Below are 11,893 nucleotides of genomic sequence, written 5' to 3' on the forward strand. Positions count from 1 at the left end.
CCACACCCAACGTGGGGCTCAAAGTCACAACCCCAAGATCAAGAGTCATGTGTTCTAACAACTGAGTCAGCCAGGCACCTGGGAAAGAAACAATTTTAAATTTTTGTTTATATCTGCAAAGAGGTTAACAATGAACCTTGAGCTCCTTGCTAACAGACTCTAGAACCAGTGCCTCTGCCTAGGGGTACAGGAGGATGAACATGACCACTGCCCTGAACCTGGTTTGTCTTCATTTGTAATCTTGAAGCAAGTGATTCCTATCAGACCAGTCATCTCTTCTTAAGCCAATTTAATGGCCCTATGGGTTCTATTATGCATTTTCTGGTCCTTTTAGTCATAACCAGGCAGAAAACACATCAACTTCCCCTCCTCTCTGCCCCCAGACCAGCTTCTGGATTGGCTACTCATCTACTGCTGACAGGTCTCTCAGGTTTTAAAACTTTACACAGATGCTAAAATTGTCCAACAGTTGCAAGAAAGACAAAATGTATTATACAAGACTGTTCTGATAAGACCATGTTTTAATTGCCTATGACATGGATACATCACATAATGGCTCAAAATGTAAGATTAAAGAAAAAGATGAAAACGAGTTTGTGAATCCTTAATTTTAAGTAAGCTTCTGGCAAAAACAAAACAAAACAAAACAAAAAAACCCCCAAAAGCCAGGGGTTAGAATCATTTCAAAATTGTGTCTTCAAAACTAGCACCTTTCACCATCTGCTTTTATTCATTTTGCTGTGATACAACTAAAAAGGCCCGTAAATACCCCCCTGGGTCTCAAGTAACAGTTTTCTGAGAGCAAAAATGTCACTTTCTCTGTGCAGTGAAAGCTGGCATTTGGATGGGCTGGATCGGGTGGACAGGCTGGAACACTGGCTTCTTTCTCATCTCAGACAGTGTTTTCACTGTGGGGAGCAGTTGATTCCTTTTGATGATCTGTAAGGCCAGCTGGGTATTACCTATAAAAACACTTCCCATTAAAAAAAAAAGCATAAACAATACCATGTGCAAAGCAAGCCATCAGCATCATGCAAGGGAAGTAAAAGAGGGTCTGGGAGAGCAGTGGTCTGCAACCTTTGCTACACACTGAAGCCACATCATGTCTCCGTCCCATCCCCAGAAATTCTGATTTAAGAGATCTGGGGTGTGACCTGGGCAAGGGGATTTTTAGGGGTGCCTGGGTGGCTCAGTCGTTAAGCGTCTGCCTTTGGTTCAGGTCGTGATCCCAAGGTCCTGGGATCGAGCCCCACATCGGGCTCCCTGCTCTGTGGGAAGCCTGCTTCTCCCTCTCCCACTCCCCTGCTGTGCTGTCTCTCTCTCTGTCAAATAAATAAATAAATAAAATCCTTAAAAAAAAAAGGGATTTTTAAAAGCTCTAAGGTTTTTCTTTTTTAAAGATTTTATTTATTTATTTGAGAGAGAGAGAATGAGAGAGAGCACATGAGAGGGGAGAGGGTCAGAGGGAGAAGCAGACTCCCTGCCGAGCAGGGAGCCCAATGCGGGACTCGATCCCGGGACTCCAGGATCATGACCCGAGCCGAAGGCAGTCGCTTAACCAACTGAGCCACCCAGGTGCCCTAAAAGCCCTAAGGTTTTTCTAAGGTATGACCCAGCTTGCGAACTTGTCTCCAGGTAGACTGCATGGAAGAAGGGCACTAGGACCAGTGCACTAACCCTATTCACACCTTTCAGGAGGCCAAGGCCAGAGGGGTACCAGGCACTTAATGCTATAAAAAAGCTATCGAAAGAGGAAACCATGTAAAGATTCCCATGATCAAAAGGAGGCATGACTTAGAACTCTTAATGTTTCTGTTTAATTTCTTCCATTCATGTCTCTTCTCTACTTCATGCTGTCTCTTATATAGGGCCCACAGTCATTTTTCTCAGAAGCCATGTCCTTAAAGGTTGTATGTGCTCCAGAAGTCTGACCTGGATTTAGGTCTGGATAACTGTCAGCAAGAACTGGTTTACTGTAAAACTCATTAATGACATCTATGTTCAAAATACTACAGTGTACAACTCTTAGCAACTGGCATTCTGCCTCATGTTCTCAATTCAAGTCATTTGGCTGCCTAAGAGAAAGGTTAATTAGTAGGGATTAATTATAATTGTCAGAAGTTATGCTTTCCTGTATTTTCACAGATAAAAGGAAATACGGTTAAGTCACAAGAAGCAGGAATTTGTAAGATACCAAAAACTCCCTAGTTACATTTTTTTCTAGAAGAACTTGATGGGTAATATCTTCAAGGAAGGCAAAGTTTCAAATTCGAAGAGATAAATCAGACACCCAAAACCTTGGGTTCTTTGAAGGGATACAGTCCTTTTGTTTTTGTTTTTAAACTTCTATTTAAGTAATCTCTACACCCAGCGTGGGGCTTGAACTCACAACCCCAAGATCAAGAGTTGCATGCTCTTCCAACTGACCCAGTCATCTCTGAAGGGATACAGTCCTAACTAGAGAGAATTACTTACCATTTTGCAGTTCAAGGTAGACTGCCAATAAGATGGCTTCAGGGGGCACCTCTTTAGGATGGATCATTGAAGCCGCCTTTGCTCAACAAAAAAGACACCCATGAAAAACCAACAGCTTAAGACACAAACTCCAGGTAATGCTGGGGGTGGGGGTGGGGGGAAGCCTACCAATGACAAGTTAGCAAACTCATTCCCACATGACCTCCTAGCAACTACTATCATTCTGTTCTGATGTCCCTCAGCTACCTTTGTCCTCATCCCTACTGATTAAACTAGACATGTAATTTTTCTTTAAATGATTCACTATTCATTTTCCCTTACCTAGTCCATAATGAGTTCTTAATAGGGGAAAGCTTTTCTTCCCTCTTGTTTTCACCTGCTTGGGGTTCTTCTTCCACATCTTGGCTCTATTTGGTTTTGAGAAGGGTGACCAGACACTCGGGATTCTGCACTCCAGTCACTGGTCCAGGTCTGTTGTTGGTGGCTCTTCACCACAGACATGGTTGCACTTATATTAAAATCTGCATGTCCATTTGTTTTCCTAAGTAACAACTCAGTATTGCAGGTCTCAAGTTCCCAAAGTTAGCAATAAGAATTCAAATTTAAAAAGTTGGTAATACAGAAAAAAAAATACCACTAAGCATGTTCAATGTCCCCATTTTAAAGACTGAAACAGTACAATTTTGTCAAATAAAATAATTTAATTGTTTAAGCAACATGCTATTCTTTCCTGGATCTGAGAGTCACTTCTCTAGCTAGCAATTTCTCTCTGACTTAGTTGTGAGAAAGGAAGCCTGGCCTGCTCTGGTCAATGGTGCTGAGATCATAGGTTTATTTCCTCAGTCTGGGCCTCTTTGGGCTGCAGCCTTTTCTCACACCTTACTATCAACTTGTATTCCCCCATCCAGTCTCAGGTACTCTGGCTTCCAGGCTGCCCTGCTTCTTCCCTTCATCTTATCAAAAAGTGTACTTGTATAAACATTTACTGATCAGAGGTGAGTGTGTGGGTAAGACAGGGACTCATCCTGACAATAAATGGGCATGCAAACAACTAACAATAATCCAAACAAATTGATCCAAATGCTAGGGAGAGAAGAGAATGAATGTACTGTGAATATGAAGAGAGAAAAATGTTTCTTTTGAATGGAGAGCTTCAGGGCAAGGGGCACCTGCCGTAGTCCTTGCAGGGTGGATATTGGGTAACAGAAAATGGGGAGAAAGGCCTTGTAGACCGAACTGTGCAGATGGGAGATGTGTGGGGGACCAGAAGCTTGCACAAGGTCAGTTCCCAGCAGCCTCAGAAGAGATCTTGGATGAGCAGGTATGCTCTCATCCAGGGCACACCCTTAAGTTCTTCACAAACGAAGCAGGAAGGCTTTTATTTCTCTCACCACATCATGGAGGTATAATGACTCTGTTCAGAAAATGAGATTTTACACTTCTAGGCCAAGCTTCATACAGGCAAGATCATCTTTACAGCATTTTGTGGGTACTAAAATCTCTATTTTGCCTTCAAGTGGCTGGTTAACACAGGTCATTTATTGTTCTTTGCATTGATCACAGTCTGCAGCTTTCTCTAAAATACAGGCATTCACAACAGCAACTTTATGAGACTTGATGGTGCTCTGCTTACTGGCTGTTCAGAATGGCTAGTGGCGGGCAGGCAACCTCGGAAACATCTCCGTGGAGCCCTTTCCAACTCTTCACGTCACTGTCCTGCCCTCCCAGGCACGGTGGGCCTCCCAATTAACAAAGATCCAGCCACTGGATTAACCTAAAAACCAAGGGACCAAAACAAAACCCCCTTCAGACCCTGAGCCAGGCCTGAGCCCATCTGTCTCTCCCAGCGTGGCAGCCGCCATGGCCACCTGCTGTACGAGAACCTGAGCTAGACCGTGCATACTGCAACTTTAGATCAAAAGTCCTGTTTGTTGGGGTGCCTGGGTGGTTCAGATGGTTGAGCGTCTGCCTACAGCTCAGGTCATGGTCCCAGGGTCCTGGGATTGAGCCCCGAATAGGGCTCCCTGCTTGGTGGGGAGCCTGCTTCTCCCTCTCCCTCTACTGTTCCCCCTACTTGCGCTCTCTCGTTCTGTCAAATAAATAAAATCTTTAAAAAAAAAAAAAAAAAAGTCCTCTTTGCTGTAATCAACTCCTTCCCAATCAACTGGTGTAACTCAACTGCAAGATAATAGCAAACATGTTTCCTTGGATAGTCCGTCACTTAACATTTCTGATTTTGGATCAGAAGTGCCGACCAGATGCCACTTTAACTAAATATCACTCGTGGTTATTTTGCACATGGTAAGATTCTTCATGGCTCTATACGACAAAGTGGTCTTCACAGGAAGAACATTTCCAGAAGCCACCAAATCTCTTGAGAATAGGTGTAATTTCAATTTTAGCTACTCTGACAAGCATAGAGGGACATGGGCTCTCTCCTGTGCTCCTGGTGATTATACCATTTGACACAAACTTTCCATATTAGAAATCTTAAAATTCTGCACACCCTTTGACCTCGCAATTCCCTTTACAGGCAGGGTTGCATCACGCCTAACTATTTTTACTGTTTGATTCCCATGGCTTACCAAGAAGTAGTGCTCACATGCTTGCAATTTGAATTAGTATCTTTTTGAGGAATTACCCCTTTCTGAGTTTTTGACCCAGCCTCTGGAGCTGCCATTGGTGCTATCTGGTCACCTGGTCCCCTAGTGCAAGTAAGGGTCCATGTTCATGACTGCTCCAGGGATGGGCAGGAAACCTAAAGAGGCTCAATCAGAATCTTCCCAGAGACCTACTGATGATACATCATTTCAGTGGTAGAATTCAGAGGTGTATTTTAGTTATATGTTGCCAGTAATTTTCTTTAACATATGTGGAATTTCTTTGGCACCAGCTTTCTTCTGAAGTCTCCCGTTTTAGTGGTCCAGCCACACAGTACTTATCCTGCTGCCCCATAACCAGTGTTGGTGGTTTCTAGTATGTCCTTTCAGAGCTCTTGTATGCATATACACATCATAAAGCAACAGTTTTAAATCTTGGTCTTTTCACTTAGTATATCTTGGATATCTTATCATTTTAGTACACAGAGTTTACAGCGGCATTGTGTTCGGCTGTATGGATGCACCGTTATTTAAGTGATCCCTTATTTAGATAGTTTCCAATCTTCTGAAATTTTAATTATAAAAACCATTGGGAAAAATCCTCCATTAAGTGCCTAGGTTCATTTGTAATAGCTGATCAGTTGTTTACCTTGCAAGAATATTTCTAAGCTTGGAAAAGTAATATTCCAATTTTTAACAAATTGACCAGAGCCTCAAACAAAGTAACAAAACCCAGAAACTCCAAACCCTTTGCTGGCTGCCTTACAAGAGGGCTTAGCCCCACCACTTCCAGCCTCACCTGGTGGAGACACTTTCGGGCTTTGTCGTATTCGCTCCTCAGGCAGTAGGCGCTGCCAAGATTGAATAGCATCACGGTCCTGGCAGAGGTGACCGAACTGGGGTAGCACTGAGGGGCCCGCTTCCCAGCTGGGGAAAAAGAACGTGGACCCTGGTGAAGAGGCCGGGTCAAGGGCAAGGGGGCAACCCAATCCACCGCCCCAGCGGTTGCTCAGACTAAAGCACAAGGCTACTTCTTAGGTTGACAAATGGACACAAAAGGCTTGAGCCTACATCTTTTGGATGCAAAGCCAGGCTACTTTAAGTATTTACAAAACTTCTTACTCACAGGATTCCATTGCTTCATTTTCACCTTTGTCTGAGCCTACAAAAACATGAAAACAAACCTGAGGGGGAAGGACAACAGAGTATATTTTCTAGAAACCTAATTTTGTTTATGAAATGGAAAATCTAGTATCATAGCAATCTGTAATGTCACAGTGTTTACTTTTCATGTAGTGGAGGTTCTATTAGAGGACACCAGAAGGTACCACCCACCACCACCCCATTCCTGCATAATATCTTGAATAAAGTGAATGCCAGTCTTACTTTCTTAAAAACTTAGGGATGATTTAAAACTGACTTTTGAGGGGCGCCTGGGTGGCTCAGTCGTTAAGCGTCTGCCTTCAGCTCAGGTCATGATCCCGGGGTCCTGGGATCAAGCCCAGCACGGGGCTCCCTGCTCCGCGGGAAGCCTGCTTCTCCCTCTCCCACTCCCCCTGCTTGTGTTCCCTCTCTCGTTGTGTCTCTCTCTGTCAAATAAATAAAATCTTTAAAAATAATAATAATAATAAAAAATAAAACTGACTTTTGAATGCTTTTTTCTACTTTCCCCTAGACTGAAGAATCCCCTTAAGGAGAAAAATACAGTATGAGAATCAAAACAAATTTTTCTACTACCAGCCTTTCAAAAGTGAGAGTCTATTTATTTCTTTAAAATAGTCTTTCTTGGGGCGCCTGGGTGGCTTAGTTGTTAAGCATCTGCCTTCGGCTCAGGTCATGATCCGGGGTCCTGGGATCAAGCCCAGCACTGGGCTCCCTGCTCCGCGGGAAGCCTGCTTCTCCCTCTCCCACTCCCCCTACTTGTGTTCCCTCTTGCTGTGTCTCTCTGTCAAAAAAATAAAATAAAATCTTAAAAAATAAAATAAAATAGTCTTTCTTGGGGCGCCTATGTGGCTCAGTCAGTTGGGTGTCTGCCTTCAGTTCAGGTCATGATCCCGGGGTCCTGGGATTGAGTCCCGCATCAGGCTCCCTGCTCAACGGGAGTCTGCTTCTCCCTCTGCCCCTCAACCTGGCTCATGCTCTCTCTCGCTGTCTCTCAAATAAATAAAAATCTTAAAAAAAAAAAAAAAAAGTTAAAAGAAGAAAATAGTCTTTCTTTTCTTTCTTCTTTTTTCTTTTTTTTGGTCTGTTATCTCTACACCCAACGTGGTGCTTGAACTCACACCCTGAGATCAGAGTTTCATGCTCTTCTGACTGAGCCAGCCAGGCACCCCTCTAAAGTAAGCATTTAGACCATGTGATTATCAACTCTTAGGTCTACTCAGCACATAATTACTACAAAATATGTACAGCCAAAAATGTAGAGAGCCAACCCAAAACTTCTTTCCCTTCACAACTGTGCCTTCAGATTTCCACACATCCAAGAAGGAAGTGGAAATGATGACCGGTTCTGATCAAATGTGTCCTCACTAACCTTGGTCCTGCTCATTTGAAGAGATCCCTAAGGAAACATCAGTGACATTCTCTGGGTTCAAGTGAGTAATGGCATCAGATATTCTGTCCAGAGAGATGAGGGCTTCTGCAGCATATAAATGGCCCAAAAACCTAAGATGAAAAGAACAGATTCCAAACTGAGAAGTAGGTCATCACAAAACACCCAATGTATAACAAGATTTGGTGTACACATGCTTCACATATTTCAAATCTTTGAATTGAAATAGAAGTTTATAAATGGATCAATTAAAGGTCACTTAACTCTTACCTCTTTATATAAAAATATCTTAAAATATACAATAATTTTTATATCAGCTAAGCTGGAACAAATGACACATATCAATTAAGAAAGAAGTCCAGAATTGGCAAATTTACTATTCTGTTTATGCAGAAAATAACATTAACATAAGGAAAGGAATGAAGTTCTAAAATAAGAGACAGGTCCAAGGATGAATCCTCTAGTCTCCGCTGCTGGAATAGTCAAAACACATCAGGGTGCCAAATGGGACTCAGACCAGATTTGGGTTAGATCAACTTTACTTTCTATCCCAAAGGTTTCCTGCTTTTCAAATCATCTATTTTATGCCTACTGATGTTTTTACGACAAATACGCATCCTCCCGGCTTATAAGAGCCTGCTTCTTCCGGTCTTTTACTTACAGGCCATTTTTCTCTATGATCACCTGATTGATTTTTCAAAATTAAAAGAGGATTAGGTATATTCCACCCTTGCTGAAAATCTTAATGACTTTTCCTACCTGAGAACAAAACTTTTTATCAACTTAAAGCTCTCCAAGTTTGGTCCCACTTTTCTATATCCAGTCAATATTCCCACCCCCTCAAAAATTGCTCTGGTCCTACCAGACAGTGTCCTGGGCAGGGCGCACCCACTGTTCCCCCATGGCCTGGCCTTCTTGGGCAAGCCTGGCCTCATCTCCACAAGCCAACATCTATTCCTCCTTTTATTTTATTTTTTAAGATTTTATTTTCAAGTAATCTCTATACCCAATGTGTGGCTTGAAATCACAAACTTGACATCAACAACTGCATGCTCTACCAACTGAGCCAGTCAGGGATCTCTCTACTCCTCCTTTTAAATGGCCAGCGAGGTCTCACCTACTCTAGCTAGCCTGACCCAACTGAATCTGTCCCCATGAATCTCGAGTCCTCAAATTTTAGGCTCTTTTCAATATAACCTTTTTAGAGATTTACACATATTAACCACTCAAGAGCTGTTTAATTCTTTATTAAGCAATTTCTTCTAACTAAGAGGGGCTGCAATGACCTTATTTTGGTTCTCTACCAAATACCCTAACAGAAATGACAAGTTTTTAAAAAATCAGTAGGGGCACCTAGGTGGCTCAGTCGTTAAGCGTCTGCCTTTGGCTCAGGTCATGATCCCGGGGTCCTGGGATCGAGCCCCACATCAGGCTCCCTGCTCAGCAGGAGGCCTGCTTCTCCCTCTCCCCTTGCTTGTGTTCCCTCTCTCACTGTCTCTCTCGTCAAATAAATAAATAAAATCTTTAAAAAATCAGTAACTTCACTTATATTTTGAAATAAGATAATTTAAAAATTTCATTAAAGTAGTATCCACAAGCCAGTAATCATTACAAAACACAAACACATAAATTCAAAGAACTACTTCAAATTGTCTTCTGTGAATTACTTTATTAAAAACATCTTCCTTTTGGGGCACCTGGGTGGCTTAGTCGTTAAGCGTTTGCCTTCGGCTGAGGTCATGATCCCAGGGTCCTGGGATGGAGCCCCACATCGGGCTCCTTGCTCAGCGGGAAGCCTGCTTCTCCCTCTCCCACTCCCCCTGCTTGTGATCCCTCTCTCGCTGTCTCTCTCTGTCAAAAAATAAATAAAATCTTTTAAAAAATTAAAAAAAAAAAATCTTCCTTTTTTAGCCAAATGAAATGCCTTCATGACACTCAAAGCCAAGAAATCTTTGACCAGGTGTACAGAAAGCAAAAAGCTGTGGGGTAAAGCTGCTGTGGTATGTGAGCTGCCAAATGCAGAATTACCTGCTTGTCTTTGCTGGGAAGACAGACAGTGGCCTTGTTATTAATTAAGAAACCAATACTTAGGAAAGAATAGTTAAGAGAATTAAAAAAGAAATCAAGAGAATTAAAAAAAGAAATTGCCAGACACAGCTTGGCCAATCCCTCAAAAGTTGATAAACTTAAAAACCCTCCAACGAATGCCAAGTAAAGAATCTACCTGGGATTTGAGAACAGTGACCGCAATGTCAACCAAAGAGGTTGAAAAAGCAGTGAAGATTTGTGTTTCACTTCTGTTAAACAGCAAAACAAACCGAACACTGCTCTAATCATGGCCATGGCACCACAGGCCAAGTGTGGACTTCGGCGGCAACTCTGGGCTGCTACTTCCCCGAGTTGGACGGTGGTGTCCTCAGAGGCAACCCCGCTGCTTGAACTGGAACTGGGGATCCCTCCAGGTCTCAATGTTAGACAAGGCTTTCTTATATTTGATTGTGGCAAAGCCTCTTATGTTACTGGATGTTCTTTTAATCTTTTTTTTTTTTTTTGAAACACAAGATATGTTTGGGAAACACTGACCTAAAATAACCGTAATCATTGTTAATTTTAGATGACTGTATAAAGTAATACTTTTTCTTAAGGACAAACATAATTAAACATCAACAGAATTATTCCTCAGAGTATATTCTCCCAATTCTAAGCATTGCACATTATAAACAAAGACCATTAAAAGGCAAGAGTAAGTAATTATATTCTGGAGATTATAGGTATATACCCACAAGATGAATGAAAAAACAACTGTCCTAATGTTATGCAAAGTATCTGTGGTTCCGAATAAAATTTCTAGCAGAGCATCATACAAAGATTCAAAGACAGCTGCATCTCACTCAACCTCCATAAATGGAAAGAGAGGTGCTTTAGCCAATTTTAGACTGACAATGACACTAATACTGAAGAGGCATAAAACTCAGGTAGTCAGAATTGTTATCTATTTAAATTGCATTCCTTGAAGCAGATTTATCATGCTGACTAAACTCCTGTTTTTGTGGGTCTTCTTCCTGAGGACTCATCTTATTTTGGGGACTAATACGTGAAAATATGCTCCAGTCAGGCCTAGTAGTGGACACTAGACAGTGCAAAGTTTCTGCCTCCTGATACTCAGTACAGCAAATGCTACTTCCCTTAATCCTCGAGGTACAACAAGGGAAAAGAACTACCAAATTAATGTTTTAGTCAGTTGCTTTGTCTAGATAATACATCCCACTGGGGGAGTAAAGAGCAGCAATATGTACCACAAACTAATTGAAAACCTCCAAACAAAACGACCCTGGGACACACAGGGGAAGTCACACTTACTTAAGCGATCCTGACAGCTTGGGCTGCTGAAGAAGTTTATCTGCGTGATTCAAAGCCATAAGGTTATCACCCAAAGCCAGAGCCACGTAAGCACTACAGGCAAGTATGGAGCATCTGGAACACAAAAGGGAAGGGCTGAAAACCTGAGTTACAAAATTGACAATGGTTGTATTTGTTATTAAATACGAAAGAACGCCCTAATTAAAGCTGTGACAATCTGGACACCGGGAAAGAAGAGAGTGGAAGTCACAACAGTAATGGTAAGAATCAGGATGATGTATAAAACTACCATCTGAGGCACAGTGTGGCTATCTACCCAAACCATCTTCAGCTTCCATCCAACTGACCCCCATCTCCAACAAAATAACCAAAAGGAGTTACAATATTTAGCCTGTAAAAAAATATGTAGTTAATGGCCTAGTGAGAATTTACTTCCCATAGAACATTTAACATCCTAGAAATAAAGTTCCAGAAGCAGATTACTATTCTTTCAAACTCATTTCGCCGAGAAACACAATTAACTCACTAAAAAATCCACTTAGCTTAAAGTATTCTTCTCTGAACCTGTTAAGTCTATAGTTCTTGCTAAGCAACAATATCAAGAGTAACTAAAAGAATTTCATTCATACACGTACTATTACCCCAAATGAATATTCAAGAAAGAAATCAGGATGAGTAAATACACGTGAAGATAAGAAAATTTAAGTTAGGGGCGCCTGGGTGGCTCAGTTGGTTAAGCAACTGCCTTCGGCTCAGGTCATGATCCTGGAGTCCCGGGATCGAGTCCCACATCGGGCTTCCTGCTCGGCAAGGAGTCTGCTTCTCCCTCTGACCCTCCTCCCTCTCGTGCTCTCTGTCTCTCATTCTCTCTCTCTCAAAATAAAAATAAAATCTTTAAAAAAAAAAA

At 42.0% G+C, this 11,893-nt stretch overlaps 1 protein-coding gene across 1 annotated transcript in view; it reads right to left on the minus strand.

Moving 5' to 3' along the window:
* Window positions 1-503: 503 nt before the first annotated feature.
* Window positions 504-11,893, minus strand: part of CNOT10 (CCR4-NOT transcription complex subunit 10) — a 58,710-nt gene continuing 47,320 nt past the window's right edge. The window contains exons 13-18 of the mRNA XM_081816532.1: window positions 10,987-11,100; window positions 7,609-7,739; window positions 6,202-6,237; window positions 5,875-6,002; window positions 2,476-2,551; window positions 504-962 (exon numbers count right to left, since the gene is read on the minus strand). Of these exons, the coding sequence (XP_081672658.1) occupies window positions 811-962; window positions 2,476-2,551; window positions 5,875-6,002; window positions 6,202-6,237; window positions 7,609-7,739; window positions 10,987-11,100 (637 nt within the window). The 3' untranslated portion in view covers window positions 504-810. The remainder of the gene's footprint in view (window positions 963-2,475; window positions 2,552-5,874; window positions 6,003-6,201; window positions 6,238-7,608; window positions 7,740-10,986; window positions 11,101-11,893) is intronic.

Source organism: Leptonychotes weddellii, chromosome 1, assembly GCF_054177405.1.
Source record: "Leptonychotes weddellii isolate Sample4059 chromosome 1, ASM5417740v2, whole genome shotgun sequence".
In the NCBI taxonomy this organism is placed as follows: Eukaryota; Metazoa; Chordata; class Mammalia; order Carnivora; family Phocidae; genus Leptonychotes; species Leptonychotes weddellii.